Consider the following 16,476-nt stretch of genomic DNA (forward strand, 5'->3'; position numbering starts at 1 on the left):
TGTTTTATATTTGTTCTACAGTCAGGCACTCATTTAACTATTAAAATTACATTTATTCATGCTTGCTGGAGGACCCAAAGGAAACTCACAGAAAACTTGCCAACATACCTACTTCTTGACAAACCTATGTGCTCAGGTACAAGCAATCACCTTCCAGATTACTCTCCAAGTTAATTGTCTCCTGTCTGACAGCAACTGTAGTGATTTTGATTATTTGAGAACCCATCTGTTAAGGTGTTTTCCCTTCAGTGGGAACCCAACACTGATCAGAACTGAAGGAAAATGAGTGCTGTCAAGTACACCTAAAAAACCGAAGATGCTAGAAGATGGCATCATAAAATTCGACTGATAAATGATTCTGCAAAGAAAATGGGCAAAGTCATTAAGAGACACATTCAAACAGACTGATGGCTGTATTGATCATAACAGATGGCTCTACAAAGTATTATTAAATCAGGGGACTCATCACTTTCGCCATAGTACTTAAAGGGAAAAGATCACAGGATTTGACAGATATAAAAGAATAATTTTGCATCAGCAGGGTCACTCTCAAAGGGTAATCAGCAAACAAACTGGATACCCAGGAGGTGGTATTTAAGCTGTTATATATATATAAAAAAACTGAAGAATCAGAGGTCAGTGACAACAAAGGGCTGAAAGGCTACAGAACTTTCAACATCTTTCTTCTTTAAGAGACCATAAGAAGTCAAGCAATTAACCGGGCTCAGCATTTGGTAACTTCATTGGGATGCCAGATTCTTCCGAGAAAGAGTGATCTTTTTGAAGAAGCTTGATCAGGAATGATCTTTTATGAGGGGCTGCAGCCGAGATACCACTTTTATGGAAGAAGAACGGGGTAAAAACACTAAGATATGCTAAAGCTCACAATGATTGGAATGAAGATCAGCAGACATGGTGGGTGGTCTGTCCTGTTTGGGGCTGCATTTCTGCTAATGGTGTTGGCGATATTGTCCAAATTGATGGGTTAATGAATGCTGAAATGTACAAACAGGTTTTAAGTCATCATGCTACTCCTTCTGGAAAGCGCCTGATCGGGAATAGCTTTTATTTTTCAGCATAACGATCCCAAGCACACTGCTAATGCAATGAAATCATATTTGGAGAGACAAACAGCTGATAAAACACTGACAGTCACACTACTGACCTTAGCCTGTAGAGGCAGCTATGCTGAAACTAAAAAACTGGAAAAATGGAACAGGCACAAATAAATGAACCTTTCTGAATCAAACGTTTCTTTGGGGAAAAAAAAAACTTTATCCTGATATTTTTCATTGACAGCAACATCTTTAACAGGCTGAACTCAAGGCAACCTTTTGGCATTTGTTCTTGAAGAAACTCTTAACTGTTTCTTTTTCAGCAAATACATTATGGGTAAGGTGTAGAAATTAATATCATAGTGTTGCAGTTCATTGCTTATTGTTTTTTTTTCTACAACTAAAGACAGACTAAATAACTAATCATGAATGTCCATGCCGGAAGCATTTCCAACATTTTAACACCATTAAGCCGCACAATTTAGGTCTTAGCAATACAAACACCTTTGCCATGTTAGCCATTTTAAAAGGTTGTTTGGCAAAAGCAAAATTGTTTTTGCATACAACAATTTAAGGTAAAGATAAAGGATAGTACTTTACTCATGAGGCATGTGTAGGTTATATGCTTGCAACAGTTCACACCTTTTTCCTTTATTGTGTTGCTACTAAAATCATGTGGTTAATAAATAACTTATGTGCTGTGTATTACGTTGAACACTACTACACTAACTACTTGAAGTGCTGCAATTAACAGACCATGCTGCATGTTATATGAGCACCAGGTAATCTATGGAGTCATTTAACAACTAAAAAGGCCATATGATTTCATGCCACATAACTTTAGCCATTAGATTATTTTAGTGACTAAGATCAAACCACATGTAGCACTAAAAAATATGAGCTCAAACATACAGTAAACCTGTTTGCACATGAAAAGTTATTTTTGTTCCGTTTAATTTGCCAAGATTTGTGATAGTGGTGTCTGTCCTTTATAATGCATCACACTGTCATTCAGTGTTTATTGGAAGGCGGGAGATATACTTCCAGCAGCAAACCAGTTCTGACCAGAAATATATGGCTTTGATTACATAAATATATACAAGTACTATCAGATATTGCTTTAATTACTAAAGACACATGGATTACATTATTAATAACCTTAAAAGATTCTTAATTAAAGTGCCACCCAGAAACACTGGGGCGGAGATTACACTTACCCATACACATATACCTATGGACAATTTAGGGCAGCCAAACAATCTTCCGCATACATTGTGAGAAAACCCATGCAGACATTGGAAAACATGACAGACTGACCACATCCTGTGACCAGAGACAAGGTTAACACCCAGGTCCCTAGTGCTGCATGACCCACACTACCTACTACTGCAACTCAATGCCACTGAGTAAATCTCATGCAGAGAAAATTCTTTTACTTTGGCAAACAATTTAATAAAACTTAGCACACGCATTAACGGACGAGAAAACTTTTATCAAGACATGTCATATTACATGTTTAATATCTTCTCTAAAAATGGACAGGAACACACACACACAAACAAACAAAAACCCATTAAACCCTCCAGAAAAGTTTCTCTTATAACCCCAAACAGCCAAAAGTAATGAAAAAACACAAGTGACTCATGCCTAGGGACTTGTCTAGTCTACTGACAAATGCTTTGTAATTAAAACAATTATTCAGCTTTATTAAAAACACACAGACCTGTTTGAACATATACTATATACTGTACATATTGCCATACGAACATTTAAAGGTTTTACTCTCTAAAATACCCCCACAAAAGTAGAAACAAACCAGCTTTCAAACCAAAACATAGAAATAAAAGGTTAAGGGTACTATTAAATCCAACAAAGCCATTTAACATGACTGGTATAAGAAATTCCAGCATTGCACCCCTCAAAAAGAAGCAAGACCCAAGTATTACTACACTCAAAATTAAATAATTTCAATTTAAAATATATCTGGGAAGGGGATAAGCTATTCTGACATAATCAGGATAAAACGTGGTGAAACTATGACAATCCCCTTAACATGATCAATTAATAGACATCATATTTACATTACACATTAAAAATCATATGATCTTATACCACCTACATAGTCGGAGTAAACTTGGTCTACTATAATCTGAATCAAGTGAAAGCACCCATTACAGACAGTGTTAGGATGCGCTGATCCAGAAACTTGGGGCTGCAAGCTGGAGACCACTGGCACGATGCTCCATGGTGGGCTGAGACTGAGGCTGCCCTGAGAGGTAGATGAGGAGCAGGCCAACCCATTGCCTCCTCACAAAGGTCTGGAGAAATTTAGTTGCATGATGAGCACAGGCTAAGCTTACTTTTTACAGACCAAAGTTGCCCTGCCAACTGTCTTAACAGATTAAAATCCAGAAGCAACTGAGAAAGAGCCTAGTTACTAAGTTTCAAACTAAACCCCACAGACCTCTTTCCCCCATCTCAGCCAATGACAAGATTCTCATATGCTGGAACAAAACTTGGAATGGCTGAATGAATTATTAATAAAACCCTTTTATATAGTATAATATTTATCAAAAGAAAACATTTAGCCTCTAAAGTGATATATGTATAGTATACAAAAGAAAACAATCTGCAATATCACACTTATTTCAACATTGTTCTATAAATTGAGTAAATTTTCCAAAGCATCAGACGCATGGGGTTAGTCGTCATCTTCATCGTCGTCATCTTCACCCTCATCATCTGCATCCCTCTTTCTTTTTTCCCCCCGAACATCTGCCGCCTCTTCTAAAAATTACAAACCAAAAATCTCTCAGGAAAAAAATAAAAAATAAAAAAACACCACAAATGCTGATGCCTGAAATAACAGGTCCAGTCATTCTGAGTGTCTAGATTTTCACACTTACCCTTACCTTCCTGCTCTTCTTCTACGTAGTCATCATCATCCTCTTCATCCTGTTTAGGGAAAGTTAACAGTACATTAGGAATGACATTGTAAAATATTAAAGTTTCCAGTGTTGTATAAGCAGGAAGTTAACAGACATTACCTGAATATCCTCTTTCATCAGGTAGGACAGCCCAACCTCTCCACTTTCAGATTCCTCCTCATCTTCCTCCTCTTCCTCATCTTCATCATCATCATATTCACCAACAGGTCCTGCTTCCTCACCATCCTCATCATCTGAGCAAACACAATATTTTACAAACCCAAACTCTTGATAATCTGAGTTAAGCCATAAGGTATGTTTAAATGTACATCTTTTGTAAATTATAATTATTATAAGTAAGCGTAACCAGTATGACAATTCTCAACTTACCATCCCCCTCCTCCTCAGAATCAGGAGCCTCATTGTCCTCTGCATCAAAGCCATCCAAGTATGTGATCTGAGGCAACTGCTCAAATATGCTCTCCCTGTATTCCTCAAGCGATGTGATCTCGCAGTTAAAAAGGTCCAGGCTTTTTAGGTTCTTCAGGTTTTGCTGTGAAGGGACAGATTAGAAGCCAAAAAACCAATTAAGTTCATCATATACAATAAGGCAGTAAATTGAAATATAAAAGGCTGTATAATTTACTTGTTACACAGTTTAAAATGATAACTGATACTTTAAATGGTTATTTGCATGCAGGTTCAGGGCCTTAAAGACACAACCTGAAATTCAATATTACAAACCAACTACTATACAAAAATGCATATACTCTAGCGCTTGGCCTATATGTGGCCCAGTTAGAAAAAGATCTGCCTTAGAAGTTTAGGCATGTACACAGCAACATGTTACTCAAAACCGTTTATGAATAACTAGTAATGAATGACTATTAAAAGGCATGTAAGCTCCACTTACCAGAGGTTCTACTGTACTAAGTTCTTTAATCTTGTTGCCACTTAAGTTTAAGTAAGTCAGATTGGGGCATTTCTCTGAAAGGATCTCCAAATGACCAGAAAGGTTATTGTCGCTCAGCTCCAACTGTAAAACATAAATCCCATGCATTTCATATGGAGAACAAGCAGATGTAGTACATGTGTGTACATGGAATAATAGTGACTCATAACTAGCTTTGAATTCTTTAAAGTAAGTAAAAAAAAAAAACAAATCTGTTTGCGAGATGAGAATAATTTGTATTAATATAATAACTGACCTTTCTTAACTTAGGCAGAGATGGCAGCATGGCCAGGGATGTGAGACCCACATTAATCATGCTGAGGAACTCCAGCTCCTTAAACTCGTCTGTAAGGCCCTCAATTTCTCCATCACTTGAGCGACAATTATCCACCACCAGTTCTGCTACCTGCAAAGACAGTGAGAATGTATACAGGTCTAACACATTATTAGAAAGTAAAGCCTTATGAGCCATTACATTTTTTATCTTTTTTATTATTATTATTTTTTTTAAACATTTATAACATCTGGAATAAACGTATAAAACCGCTAGAATAAAGAAGTCACAAAAACAGACTTAAAACTGTAGATTTAAGGTTTAATTAAAAAAAACTTCTGGATTAGAGATGTTCATGCTTAACCAACAACTAAGTAATGTAATGGGTGGGGTTTAATGGCTTAGCAGCAATTGTGTTGCCACAACTGGGTCATGTACAGAAGTCGCTAACATCAATGATTACAATTTGTGGACTATTGATAGTTGGTTGTCGGTTAAAAGAATAAAAAAAAAACACTTCTAATGCTTTCTTAAATTTTTAAATCTTGAGATCAGATATAACAACCAGGAAGACCAGGCTTAAAGATTGAGACAAAAGATGGACATAAAGGTTCCAGCCTACACATTATGTACATACATATAGCTTAATTTGGTGCATTGTTAGAATTAGCCTTCAGTAACTGTACAACATCATGTACTATCAGGGTATTAACTGACCATATTAACTGCACAAGCATGTTAAGTGTAACGCTGTATAATTCTTTTTTCTCTTGCATGATACCCTAAAGTATGCCTCCAAATCCAGTGCAGTATCTAAAGTGTTATCGTCTGATTACTTGTGAAAGTTAGGGGCTCATAGAAGGTAAGGTTGTGTTCTCAAAGAGACACTGAGATCAAACACTAACAATAGGATAATTTTTGGTTTGCTTTACTGTAGTTGATTAGTCTTAATTTTTTGTTGTTGTTTTGTTTACATTTTTATATTTTTTAAGACATCACTTTGCTGACCTATGCTATCCCATGTCATGCAGTCTCTGTGAAATTGTTTTGAAAATGTTTTCATTTTGAATGTTAGACTTAATGTTTCCTTGCACTTCAAATTCTGATCACACACTGACAAGAGCTTCCACCTCATCAGATGACCAAAAGCAGTTCTGAACTTTAATTTTTCTGGTGTATAACAAAGGTCTTAAAGGCTGACTTGCTTGCAAAGTAAAAGAAATGTGCTAAATTCAAATAAAGCCATAAATAAATCCATGTATGGTAGAAGATTTAAATCCATTTTAGCATGGTTGTTAACCTACATGACAATCGGGGAAACAGTCAGGTCGTATACACTAACCTAGTTCTCAGGAATTGAAACTACCACATTAAATGACTAAAAAAACATAATTCAACTTTCATGCTGTCTTCCGATGTTCTTTTACTCTGTAAATGCTCGAAATTACACATATAAACAATAAACATTGTGTTTCATCAGTTTACCTAACATTTTGTTAACATATAGGGTAAGAGTATTTATTCAACAACTGTCAATTTTACTTGACACATTGGCCCCGGGGTGCTGTAGCACATAGTGCTAACATAAAAAATGTAGTGATAAAGCACAGTTTTGTATTTTACTAGTTAAATAACAACACATTACATTTTAGATGTGAAACACCTAATACAACTGGTTTGTAACCTGCTTACTAGCAATCACTTTTTTAGCAACAAAGAACACTTTTGGCAGTGTAGTTGGTTTGTTCACTTATCAATAAAACTGTCTTTGTAAATGACTAATATCAAAGTTTGATTCACAAATAATTTTTTTAAAATAAATTTCACCATTTCACCTTCGATAATTAATGTATAAATGATGTGTCAGTAATTTTAGAAAAGACTACTGGGTGATCCCCTAAAACAGAAGCACGTTTTAAACGATTTTAGTGTTTAATCTAACAGCCTAACAGCGCCACTCACAGGTAAACTAGAGTAACTACTCACACATGGGCGTTCTTGAAACTACTTTTACTGAGCCTGACCACCATGATCACACCCAATACAGTGTTTTTTTTTTTTAAACATCACCTGACATTTAAACGAGAACATTTTAAACATTTAAAATGTATTCGGAATAGTATCTTTGTATCAAACACCACCGCTAGGATGGAAGTGCAGTTGGGGAGGGGGGGTCTCACCCATGACCATCTGCCACATTCCTTCAAGTTAAAATATAAAAACGAAAATAAATCATATCCGTTTTCATTTCAAAACTGAAACCATACTGGATATTTTACCAAAGTCTAAATACTACATAACGCAACAATAACAGGTTATATAAACGCGCTATAGTTAAGGCTGCATGGAGGAAAATGGCCCCTTGTTCTTTTAGGACTTTGTGTAAAGTAGACCTAATTGTGCTTGGGAGTGTTTCCAATACGTTACTGCGTTGTTACTACCACGTGTTGGTCGTTTTTAAACAAAACAAATGGAGGTTATAGTCATCGATAGTAAACAACTAGTTTAGCCATTAAACTAGTCGTCGGTCAAACAGGACAACAAAATGCCGTTCACTCCCCGAGCGCGCGCTCCCGCTTTTCTTGTTCACACGCGCGTACACACACAGAAGAGCACAGCAGCAGCAGCGCTACCGGACTACTGCGCGCACACCAATAGGTTCAGCTTTACCGATTCATCGCACAACACTGTGTATGTTCTTCAAATGTTAAAAATACTTGAACTTGAGTTTTAGTAAGAGGGAAACGATATTGCAGTGCGATAGCGCGGAGGACTAAACATGTCTGCTCGGAAGACCAAACCTCAGGCTTCGTGTAGATTATAGAGAAGCCATACTGAAATCCGCAAAGCATTGCGTATTCTAGTACTGTCAACTTTTACCACCAAGCGATACGATAGTAGCGTAGCGGCATTGCTTTAGCGAAATAACTTTTCGGATTTCGCATACACATAACGTTTGCAATGTATTATAGGGCACAAATTCGTATTTCTTTCACGCCTCATTCATAAGTACATAAGGGTCATGCCATGTCATCCTAGCAAGTCCTTATTAGTGTGAACGACTTCGGTGAAAGCAGCTTTAGTCAGAAAAAGTTCTGAGTAATTTATTACCAATAGGGCAGTATTATTTTGTTCGGAACTGCTGTCGTAGTTGTCGGCACACTGGTGGTACGAAATGGCGAAGAAAAACTAAACATAATGAGTTCAGAAAATAGCTGCTCGAGCGACACCCGAAACACTTTGCTTACATATTTCGTTACATCAAGTCACACCTTTAATAATATGTTTGTAAAAACATGGTGTCTTGTAGTGGTTCTTCGTGCATCTTGAGCGCGCATGTGGTGTGAGAAGTGCATTACATTAAGTGCGGTACTGAACCACCGTAGTGTGTAGCAGAGACAGGTTTCTACCGAACATCCTTTCACCATATAGCCACAAATAAATAATGAACTTTCACCACATTACCTGCGCTGGAGTTTTGTTTCTCAGCTCTAAACTGATCCTCTTCTTCATCTCCATTGTTTTGCACAGATTTCGCTCTAAACACGACCGTTTAGTATGTAGATATTCAGAAACTCGCAGAGCACGGACTTACAGCTCAGCTTCCTTCAACGTCTCTCGTTCTCTAACTGATCCTCCATGATACCTCGCACCCAACCCCCTTTCAGAATCCCCGCCCACGCTTTATCGTGATTGGTCTATTTTGGTTTTGCAGCGCCTTAGTGGTGCACGGGACTGTCACTCAAATGGATCAGCCTGATTAACATAATCGGGTTTTGTCGGTGAACGTGATTGGCTGCAATTGCGCGCGCAGTAAAATTAGACGGGCTGATGGAAATGTCAGTAAAAAGATTTCAAACCGCCATAACCGCCCACTCTTTGTTCTCGCATAGCCCTGAGTGAGTACTGAACAACACTTTCAGTCATTACAGATATCATTAATTAACCATGCGAAAATAAGTACCGTAATTAGTACAGCCAACATGTTTTTAAATCAACACTTAAATAAACAAATATGGTAAATTAGCTGAAGTTTAAAAGTTATTTATGAAGCAGTAATCATCTAGATATGGTGCCACAGTTGGTTTAGGTATTAATCAAAACAAAACAAACAAAAAAAGGTTTTAATTAAACATACAGCTCAGTTTGTCTTTTAAATATCATGTAGGCATTAACTAATTTGGAGTCTATAAACAGTACTGTGCAGAAGTCTTCGTCCAGATTATTATTTTTTTTTTTTACCATACCATGATAAAATGACAGTATATAATTATTTCCCAGTTTTCCGATTAGAATACAACCAGAAAGTGCAAAAGCTTAGTATTAGTATCAGCAATAACACGAACCTGGATCTCCTAAACCTAAATGGAATGAAATCCTAATTGATGTCATTGCTAACACTTGTATTTGTCCCACTATTTTATGCTACCGGATTTGTGCAAGACATGCTTGAGCATTACATACACCTGTTGTAGGAGTTAAAGTAATGAAAAGCTTGCTAATATGTACAAGACCAACTTACAGTCACATCCATGGCTGGATTACTGACCCGGCCAGTGGGGCCAGCGCCCAGGTGGCCCCGGGGGGGGCCCTGGCCCAAAACATTTTGCGATGCCTATCAACATTTATTATAAAACGGATAGTTCCGGTCCTAAAATCTGATTGGCTGAGCCGTTGTAAAATCCCCGATAAACGCACACCTAGGACCACCTCACATCATTCCATATTAATACGCCACTGAATAGAGAAAGTTAATGTTATTTTCGCCCTCACGTTGCCTAGCAACACTGTTAATCGGATTACCTTGCGTCGCGGAAGAATGCTTTATTGTAAATTTATACACAATAAATACATTTATGATTAAACATTGTTGTATTTATTATATTTTATGTTGACCGCCGTTTTATAAAAGCAATAAGCCACTCGAGACCGTGCGTTACTGTTACGATTTTAGCACGGGGAAAGAAGTTTTAGGCACTCCGCTTCGCGTCGTGCCAAAAACGTCATCCCCGTGCTAAAATCACAGTAACGTACGGCCTCTCGTGGCTTATTACTTTATGATACAATATATTTTTATTTCCGAGGGCCCTCCATTTTAAGGATCCTCTGACTATTAGGGACTTTGACCCCAGGGCCTCTTGGGGGCCCTAGCCATGCTTTTGGGGCCCCTAGCCATGCTTTTGGGCCCTAGCCATGCTTTTGGGGGCCCTAACCATGCTTTTGGGCCCTAGCCATGCTTTTGGGCCCCTTATGAAAATGGATGAGGCGTTGTGGCACTGCTCTGACTTCGACTTCTGGCTATTAGGGGTCCTAGGAAAGAGGGGGGCATATTTTTAGAGGGCCCTGGTTATGAGAGCCCCTACCAGGGGGCCCTAGAGAAGAGCAGGGCATACCATTAGAGGGCCCTTGATCACTTCCATAGAAGTCGTTTACCATGGCTCCTTGACTTTCTAGGGACCTACAAATTGCCAGGCAAGCTACCATATTTCATAACAGACGTTTTGTTGCAAATATGCGATTCAGGCCCTTACTTAATGTTTCTGAATTTGTATTGTTTCAAAATTATTATGTTCAATTTCTCTTAAGCGCAGAGACACAAATTAACTCTTTAACAACTCTTTGCCCAGGGGCCCAGACTATCCTTAATCCGTCCTTGGTCACATCATTCCATTCTAAATGCCAAAAGTCACAGAGCTTGATAGCTATAAAATCATAATTTTGCATCAGCAACGCCACTCTCTTGGATGGAAACTTAAGATGTGGTATTCAAGCTGTTATGAAGAAATTTGAAGAATCACAATAGGTCAAAGACAAAAAGGTGGAGGTCCAGGAAAACATTTCAAAATCTGATGAGAAGTTTTTCAAAGTTTCTCCCCAGCAAGGATCTGGGCTCAGCATCTGGCAGCTTCATTGGGATGCCAAGTTGAACCTTCTACTGTCCAAAGAGGCTTGATCAGGAATGATCTTTTTAAATGGATAGCAGCCAAGAAACCACTTTTATGGAAAAGGAACAGTGTGAAAAAGCTAAGATATGCTAAAGCTTACAATGATTGAAATGATGATCAGTGGAAAAAAGTATTATGGAGTGACAAATCCAAGTTTAAAATTTGTGGGTTCAATTGTCGACAATATGGGAGAATAAGACTAGGAACAATGAGTGCTTGCAGCCTTTAGTGAAACATGGTGGAGAGTCTGTCCTGGTATGGGGCTGCATTTCCTGTAAGTTGTGCTGGTGATGTTGTCTAAACTAATAGGATCATGAAGGCTGAAAAGTACAAACAGGTTTTAATTCATCATGCCATTTCTTCTGAAAAGTGCCTGATTGGGAATTGTTAGTTTTCAGCATGATAACGATCCCAAGCACACTGCTGATGCAATTAAATCATATTTGGAGAAAAAACACTGACAGTCATGGACTGGCCTCCAAACATCCACTCCTAAATATTGTGGCCCCCAGACCTGAATATTATAGAGGCAGTTTGAAACCATCTGGACAGGGAAAAAAATTAAAACACAAATCTAAAGAAGAACTCTGGGAAGTGCTAAAAGAAGCCTGGTATAATATACCAGAAAATTACTTTGGAAGACTTCAGGACAGTCTCTCCAAAAAGGTTCAAGATGTGCAAATGTACAAAGTGGTCAAAATTATTTTCTATTCTTGTCTAATTATTTAACAAGAAAACACACAATTCAAATAAGGGAAAATGTGTCAACCTTTATGTCAGGGAATAGCTAAAACAATATCTACTTATCTGAAAATGCCCATATTTACACTTAGGGCAATAATTAAAAAATGACAAACTTTCTCCCACACACAGTATAGTAAGAAAGGCAAAAAAATAGACAAGGAAAAAAGCCTAGCATCTTGGGGTCACATCTCCAAACTACCATCAGACACCACCTCCATAGCCTTTAACCACAAACCTGGAGTGTCTGGGGTTTGCTACTGCTACTTTGCTAAAGCTATTACAAATGCTACTGGGACTTGTTGGAACCATATTCCATGGTCAGATAAAACAAAATTGAGCTTTATGGCAACAATCAAGGTGAGTTTGGTTGAAATACTTATCTTAAATAAATAGATGACTACATATTAAATAGATGAAACATACCTGATGCCCCTTTCTAAGGTTTATACTGGAGGGTCTGTGGTGTTAAGGGGCTGTTTTTACTCCATAGCCCTGATAACCTTGTTAGGTTACATGACTACATGGACTTCATGAAATATTAGGACATTTCAAATAAAAATATGTCTGCCTCTCCCAAGAAGCTAAAATGGGTCTTAATTAGATCCTTCAGCATGACAATAATATAAAACATTCACCCAGATCAACACAGAAAATGTTTACTGAACACAAAATAACACTTCTGTCATGACCAACCTCAGTTAAACTAAACCCCATAGAAAACCTGTGGGGTGAGGTAAAGAGGAGAGTGATTTAGAGTGATTCTGTAAAGAGGAATTGTCTTAAAATCCCTGCTCTGTACTCTCCACATTTGTTATAGAAGAAGACTAAGTATTGTTTTATTGGTAAGGGGGATCATACAAAGCATTAAATGCACAAAATGTCTCATGTTTGCAGTGTGAGATTAAGCTAATTCAGCAAAAGGTCATTTTTTGTAACCCTTTTACTCATTTTTAGCAGAGGTGCTAATAATTGTGCATACATTTTAATTTAAAATGTGTGCCAGATTAGAACACAAGATTAGTTCACCCATCTAACGTAAAGAATACATGCAGTGCACAGGTGGCCACTCTTAGGCTTAGACCTTAAAGTCCCAGTTCAGCAATGTTTTTTGTGAGTGTTTAAGTGCTTATGAAAGAGGTGGGATTTCAGTCTGTGTTGGGTAGTAGTAAGAGTCTCAGTGTTTGGAAAGTCAGCGGAAGTTTATTCTACCACTTATGCACTGATATGAAGAACTGTACAAATTCTGTTCTTTTCATATTCTCCTACGACCAGCCCTGCTTAAAATCCCCAATTCGATTTTGAATAAAATGGCTGACTATGAAGCATAGCAGCCATAGGGGCTTAAAGGCTGCAAGCCATCATGCCATCTGTCCAGCAGTTGTTCTACTCAGTCCTTGTTTTAAGCCCAATCACATGTTAGCGAGCATGCTTAGTTAAAGCAAGTTTTCCACAATTTAATACAACTATGTACAAATTTTTTTCTTTATTAGTGGTAAAATAGTATAATATAATAACATTTTTAAGTGTATAAAGCATATCCTTAACATGCTTATATATTCTATATGATCATTGTATTGTATTGTATATTGACCTATGTAATACGAGAAGTTAAATGTTCACTATTAGCTATTCATCTTACCTGATCTTCATTGTCAAATAAGGATTCACAAACCCTGAAGATAAAATTTGTGTATGTAAATAATGTTGTATTTGGTGTGTGTATTCTTTATTGTAGCATGTTTTGACTGAACACTGAGACATAATTCCTTTACATGTACAACCCCAAATCAGAAAAAGTTGACAGCATGGAAAAAGCAAGTAATAAAAAGAGTTTTTAACATTTACTTTGACTTTTATTTCATTGCAGACAGGATGAGCCTGAGATATTTCATGTTTTGTCTGGTAAACTTCATTTCATGTATTAATAAACATCCATTCCTGCATTTCAGGCCTGCAACACATTCCAAACAAAAGTTGGGACAGTAAAGCATTTACCACTTTTCACCACACTTAACAGACGTTTTCGCACCAAGGGTACCAAGTGATTTAGTGTTTCAGCTTTTATTTTGTCCCATTCTTCCTGCAAACACATCTTAATATGTGCAACAGTACGGGGTCGTCGTTGTAGCATTTTGTGTTTTAAAATTCTCCAGACATTCTTTATTGGGGACAGGTCAGGACTGCAGGCAGGCCAGTCCAGTACCTGTACCCTCTTCTTCCGCAGCCATGCCTTAGTAATGTTTGCAGCATGTGGTTTTGCATTGGCTTGTTAAAAAATGCATGCCATCACAGAAGTGTAAATTACCTTTGCCAAGGTCACTGAAACAGCCCCATACCATGACAGACCCTGGCTTTTGGACTTGTTGCTGATAACAGTCTGGATGGTCCTTTTCGTCTTTGGTCTGGAGCCCACAGTGTCCATTTTTTCCAAAGAATACCTGGAATGCTGATTCATCTGAATACAATACATATTTCCACTGTGTAATGGTCCATCCTAGATGCCTCCAAGCCCAGAGAAGTTGACGCCACTTCTGGACATGGTCAACATAAGGCTCCTTTTTTGCACAGTAAAGTTTTAAGTGGCATTTGTGCATGTAACTGTGTATTGTAGTGCTTGACAAAGGTTTGCCAAAGTAATCCCTTGCCCATGCGGTTATATCAGCTATCGTTGCGTGACGGTTCTTGATACAGTGTTGAAGATCACGGGTGTTCAGCTTAAGCTTGCGCCCTTGGCCTTTACACACTAAAATTCCTCCCGATTCCTTGTATCGTTTAATGATATTGTGCACTGTGCAGGGAGAAATATGCAAATCTCTTCAGGCCTGAAATGCAGGAATGGAGGTATATTAACAAATGAAATGAGGTTGAGCAGACAAAACATTAAAAATATTGGGTTCAAACTGTCTGCAATAAAATTAAAGTCAAAGTAAATGTAAGGAACACTGCATTTTTATTTTATTTGCATTTTCCATACTGTCCAAACTTTTTCTGATTTGGGGTTATACATGTATTGTAAATATACAGTGTATCACAAAAGTGAGTACACCCCTCACATTTCTGCAAATATTTCATTATATCTTTTCATGGGACAACACTATAGACATGAAACTTGGATATAACTTAGAGTAGTCAGTGTACAGCTTGTATAGCAGTGTAGATTTACTGTCTTCTGAAAATAACTCAACACACAGCCATTAATGTCTAAATAGCTGGCAACATAAGTGAGTACACCCCACAGTGAACATGTCCAAATTGTGTCCAAATGTGTCGTTGTCCCTCCCTGGTGTCATGTGTCAAGGTCCCAGGTGTAAATGGGGAGCAGGGCTGTTAAATTTGGTGTTTTGGGTACAATTCTCTCATACTGGCCACTGGATATTCAACATGGCACCTCATGGCAAAGAACTCTCTGAGGATGTGAGAAATAGAATTGTTGCTCTCCACAAAGAAAGAAAGAAAGAAAGAAAGATATCCTTTATTTGTCATATATACATATACAGATGTACAGTACAATGAAATTCTTTCTTCGCATATCCCAGCTGGTGTTGGAAGCTGGGGTCAGAGCGCAGGGTCAGCCAACTTACGGCGCCCCTGGAGCAGACAGGGTTAAGGGCCTTGCTCAAGGACCCAACAGTGGCTACATAGCAGAGCCTGGATTTGAACCGCCAATCTTCCGGTTGATAGCCCAAAGCCCTACCCACTAGGCTACCACAGGCCCAAAGATGGCCTGGGCTATAAGAAGATTGCTAACACCCTGAAACTGAGCTACAGCATGGTGGCCACGGTCATACAGCGGTTTTCCAGGACAGGTTCCACTCGGAACAGGCTTCGCCAGGGTCGACCAAAGAAGTTGAGTCCACGTGTTCGGCGTCATATCCAGAGGTTGGCTTTAAAAAATAGACACATGAGTGCTGCCAGCATTGCTGCAGAGGTTGAAGACGTGGGAGGTCAGCCTGTCAGTGCTCAGACCATACGCCGCACACTGCATCAACTCGGTCTGCATGGTCGTCATCCCAGAAGGAAGCTGACGCACAAGAAAGCCCGCAAACAGTTTGCTGAAGACAAGCAGTCCAAGAACATGGATTACTGGAATGCCCTGTGGTCTGACGAGACCAAGATAAACTTGTTTGGCTCAGATGGTGTCCAGCTTGTGTGGCGGCGCCCTGGTGAGAAGTACCAAGACAACTGTATCTTGCCTACAGTCAAGCATGGTGGTGGTAGCATCATGGTCTTGGGCTGCATGAGTGTTGCTGGCACTGGGGAGCTGCAGTTCATTGAGGGAAACATGAATTCCAACATGTACTGTGACATTCTGAAACAGAGCATGATCCCCTCCCTTCGAAAACTGGGCCTCATGGCAGTTTTCCAACAGGATAACGACCCCAAACACAACCTCCAAGATGACAACTGCCTTGCTGAGGAAGCTGAAGGTAAAGGTGATGGACTAAACCCAATTGAGCACCTGTGGCGCATCCTCAAGTGGAAGGTGGAGGAGTTCAAGGTGTCTAACATCCACCAGCTCCGTGATGTCATCATGGAGGAGTGGAAGAGGATTCCAGTAGCAACCTGTGCAGCTCTGGTG

General features: G+C 38.7%; 1 protein-coding gene across 2 annotated transcripts; it reads right to left on the reverse strand.

Moving 5' to 3' along the window:
• Positions 1-2,194: 2,194 nt before the first annotated feature.
• anp32e (acidic (leucine-rich) nuclear phosphoprotein 32 family, member E) lies at positions 2,195-8,842 on the reverse strand. Of its 2 annotated transcripts, none has more exons than XM_063013886.1 (7): positions 8,674-8,842; positions 5,191-5,340; positions 4,896-5,018; positions 4,373-4,535; positions 4,103-4,236; positions 3,968-4,010; positions 2,195-3,842 (listed from the first exon to the last, which is right to left on the reverse strand). In XM_063013886.1, the coding sequence occupies exons 1-7, from the start codon at positions 8,725-8,727 to the stop codon at positions 3,757-3,759; spliced, it is 753 nt and encodes a 250-aa protein (XP_062869956.1). In that variant the 5' UTR covers positions 8,728-8,842; the 3' UTR covers positions 2,195-3,756. The 2 variants fall into 2 exon arrangements, with proteins under 2 accessions (XP_062869956.1, XP_062869965.1); XM_063013895.1 differs by having other exon boundaries at positions 3,962-4,010.
• Positions 8,843-16,476: the final 7,634 nt, after the last annotated feature.

Source organism: Trichomycterus rosablanca, chromosome 2, assembly GCF_030014385.1.
Source record: "Trichomycterus rosablanca isolate fTriRos1 chromosome 2, fTriRos1.hap1, whole genome shotgun sequence".
Lineage (NCBI taxonomy): Eukaryota > Metazoa > Chordata > Actinopteri > Siluriformes > Trichomycteridae > Trichomycterus > Trichomycterus rosablanca.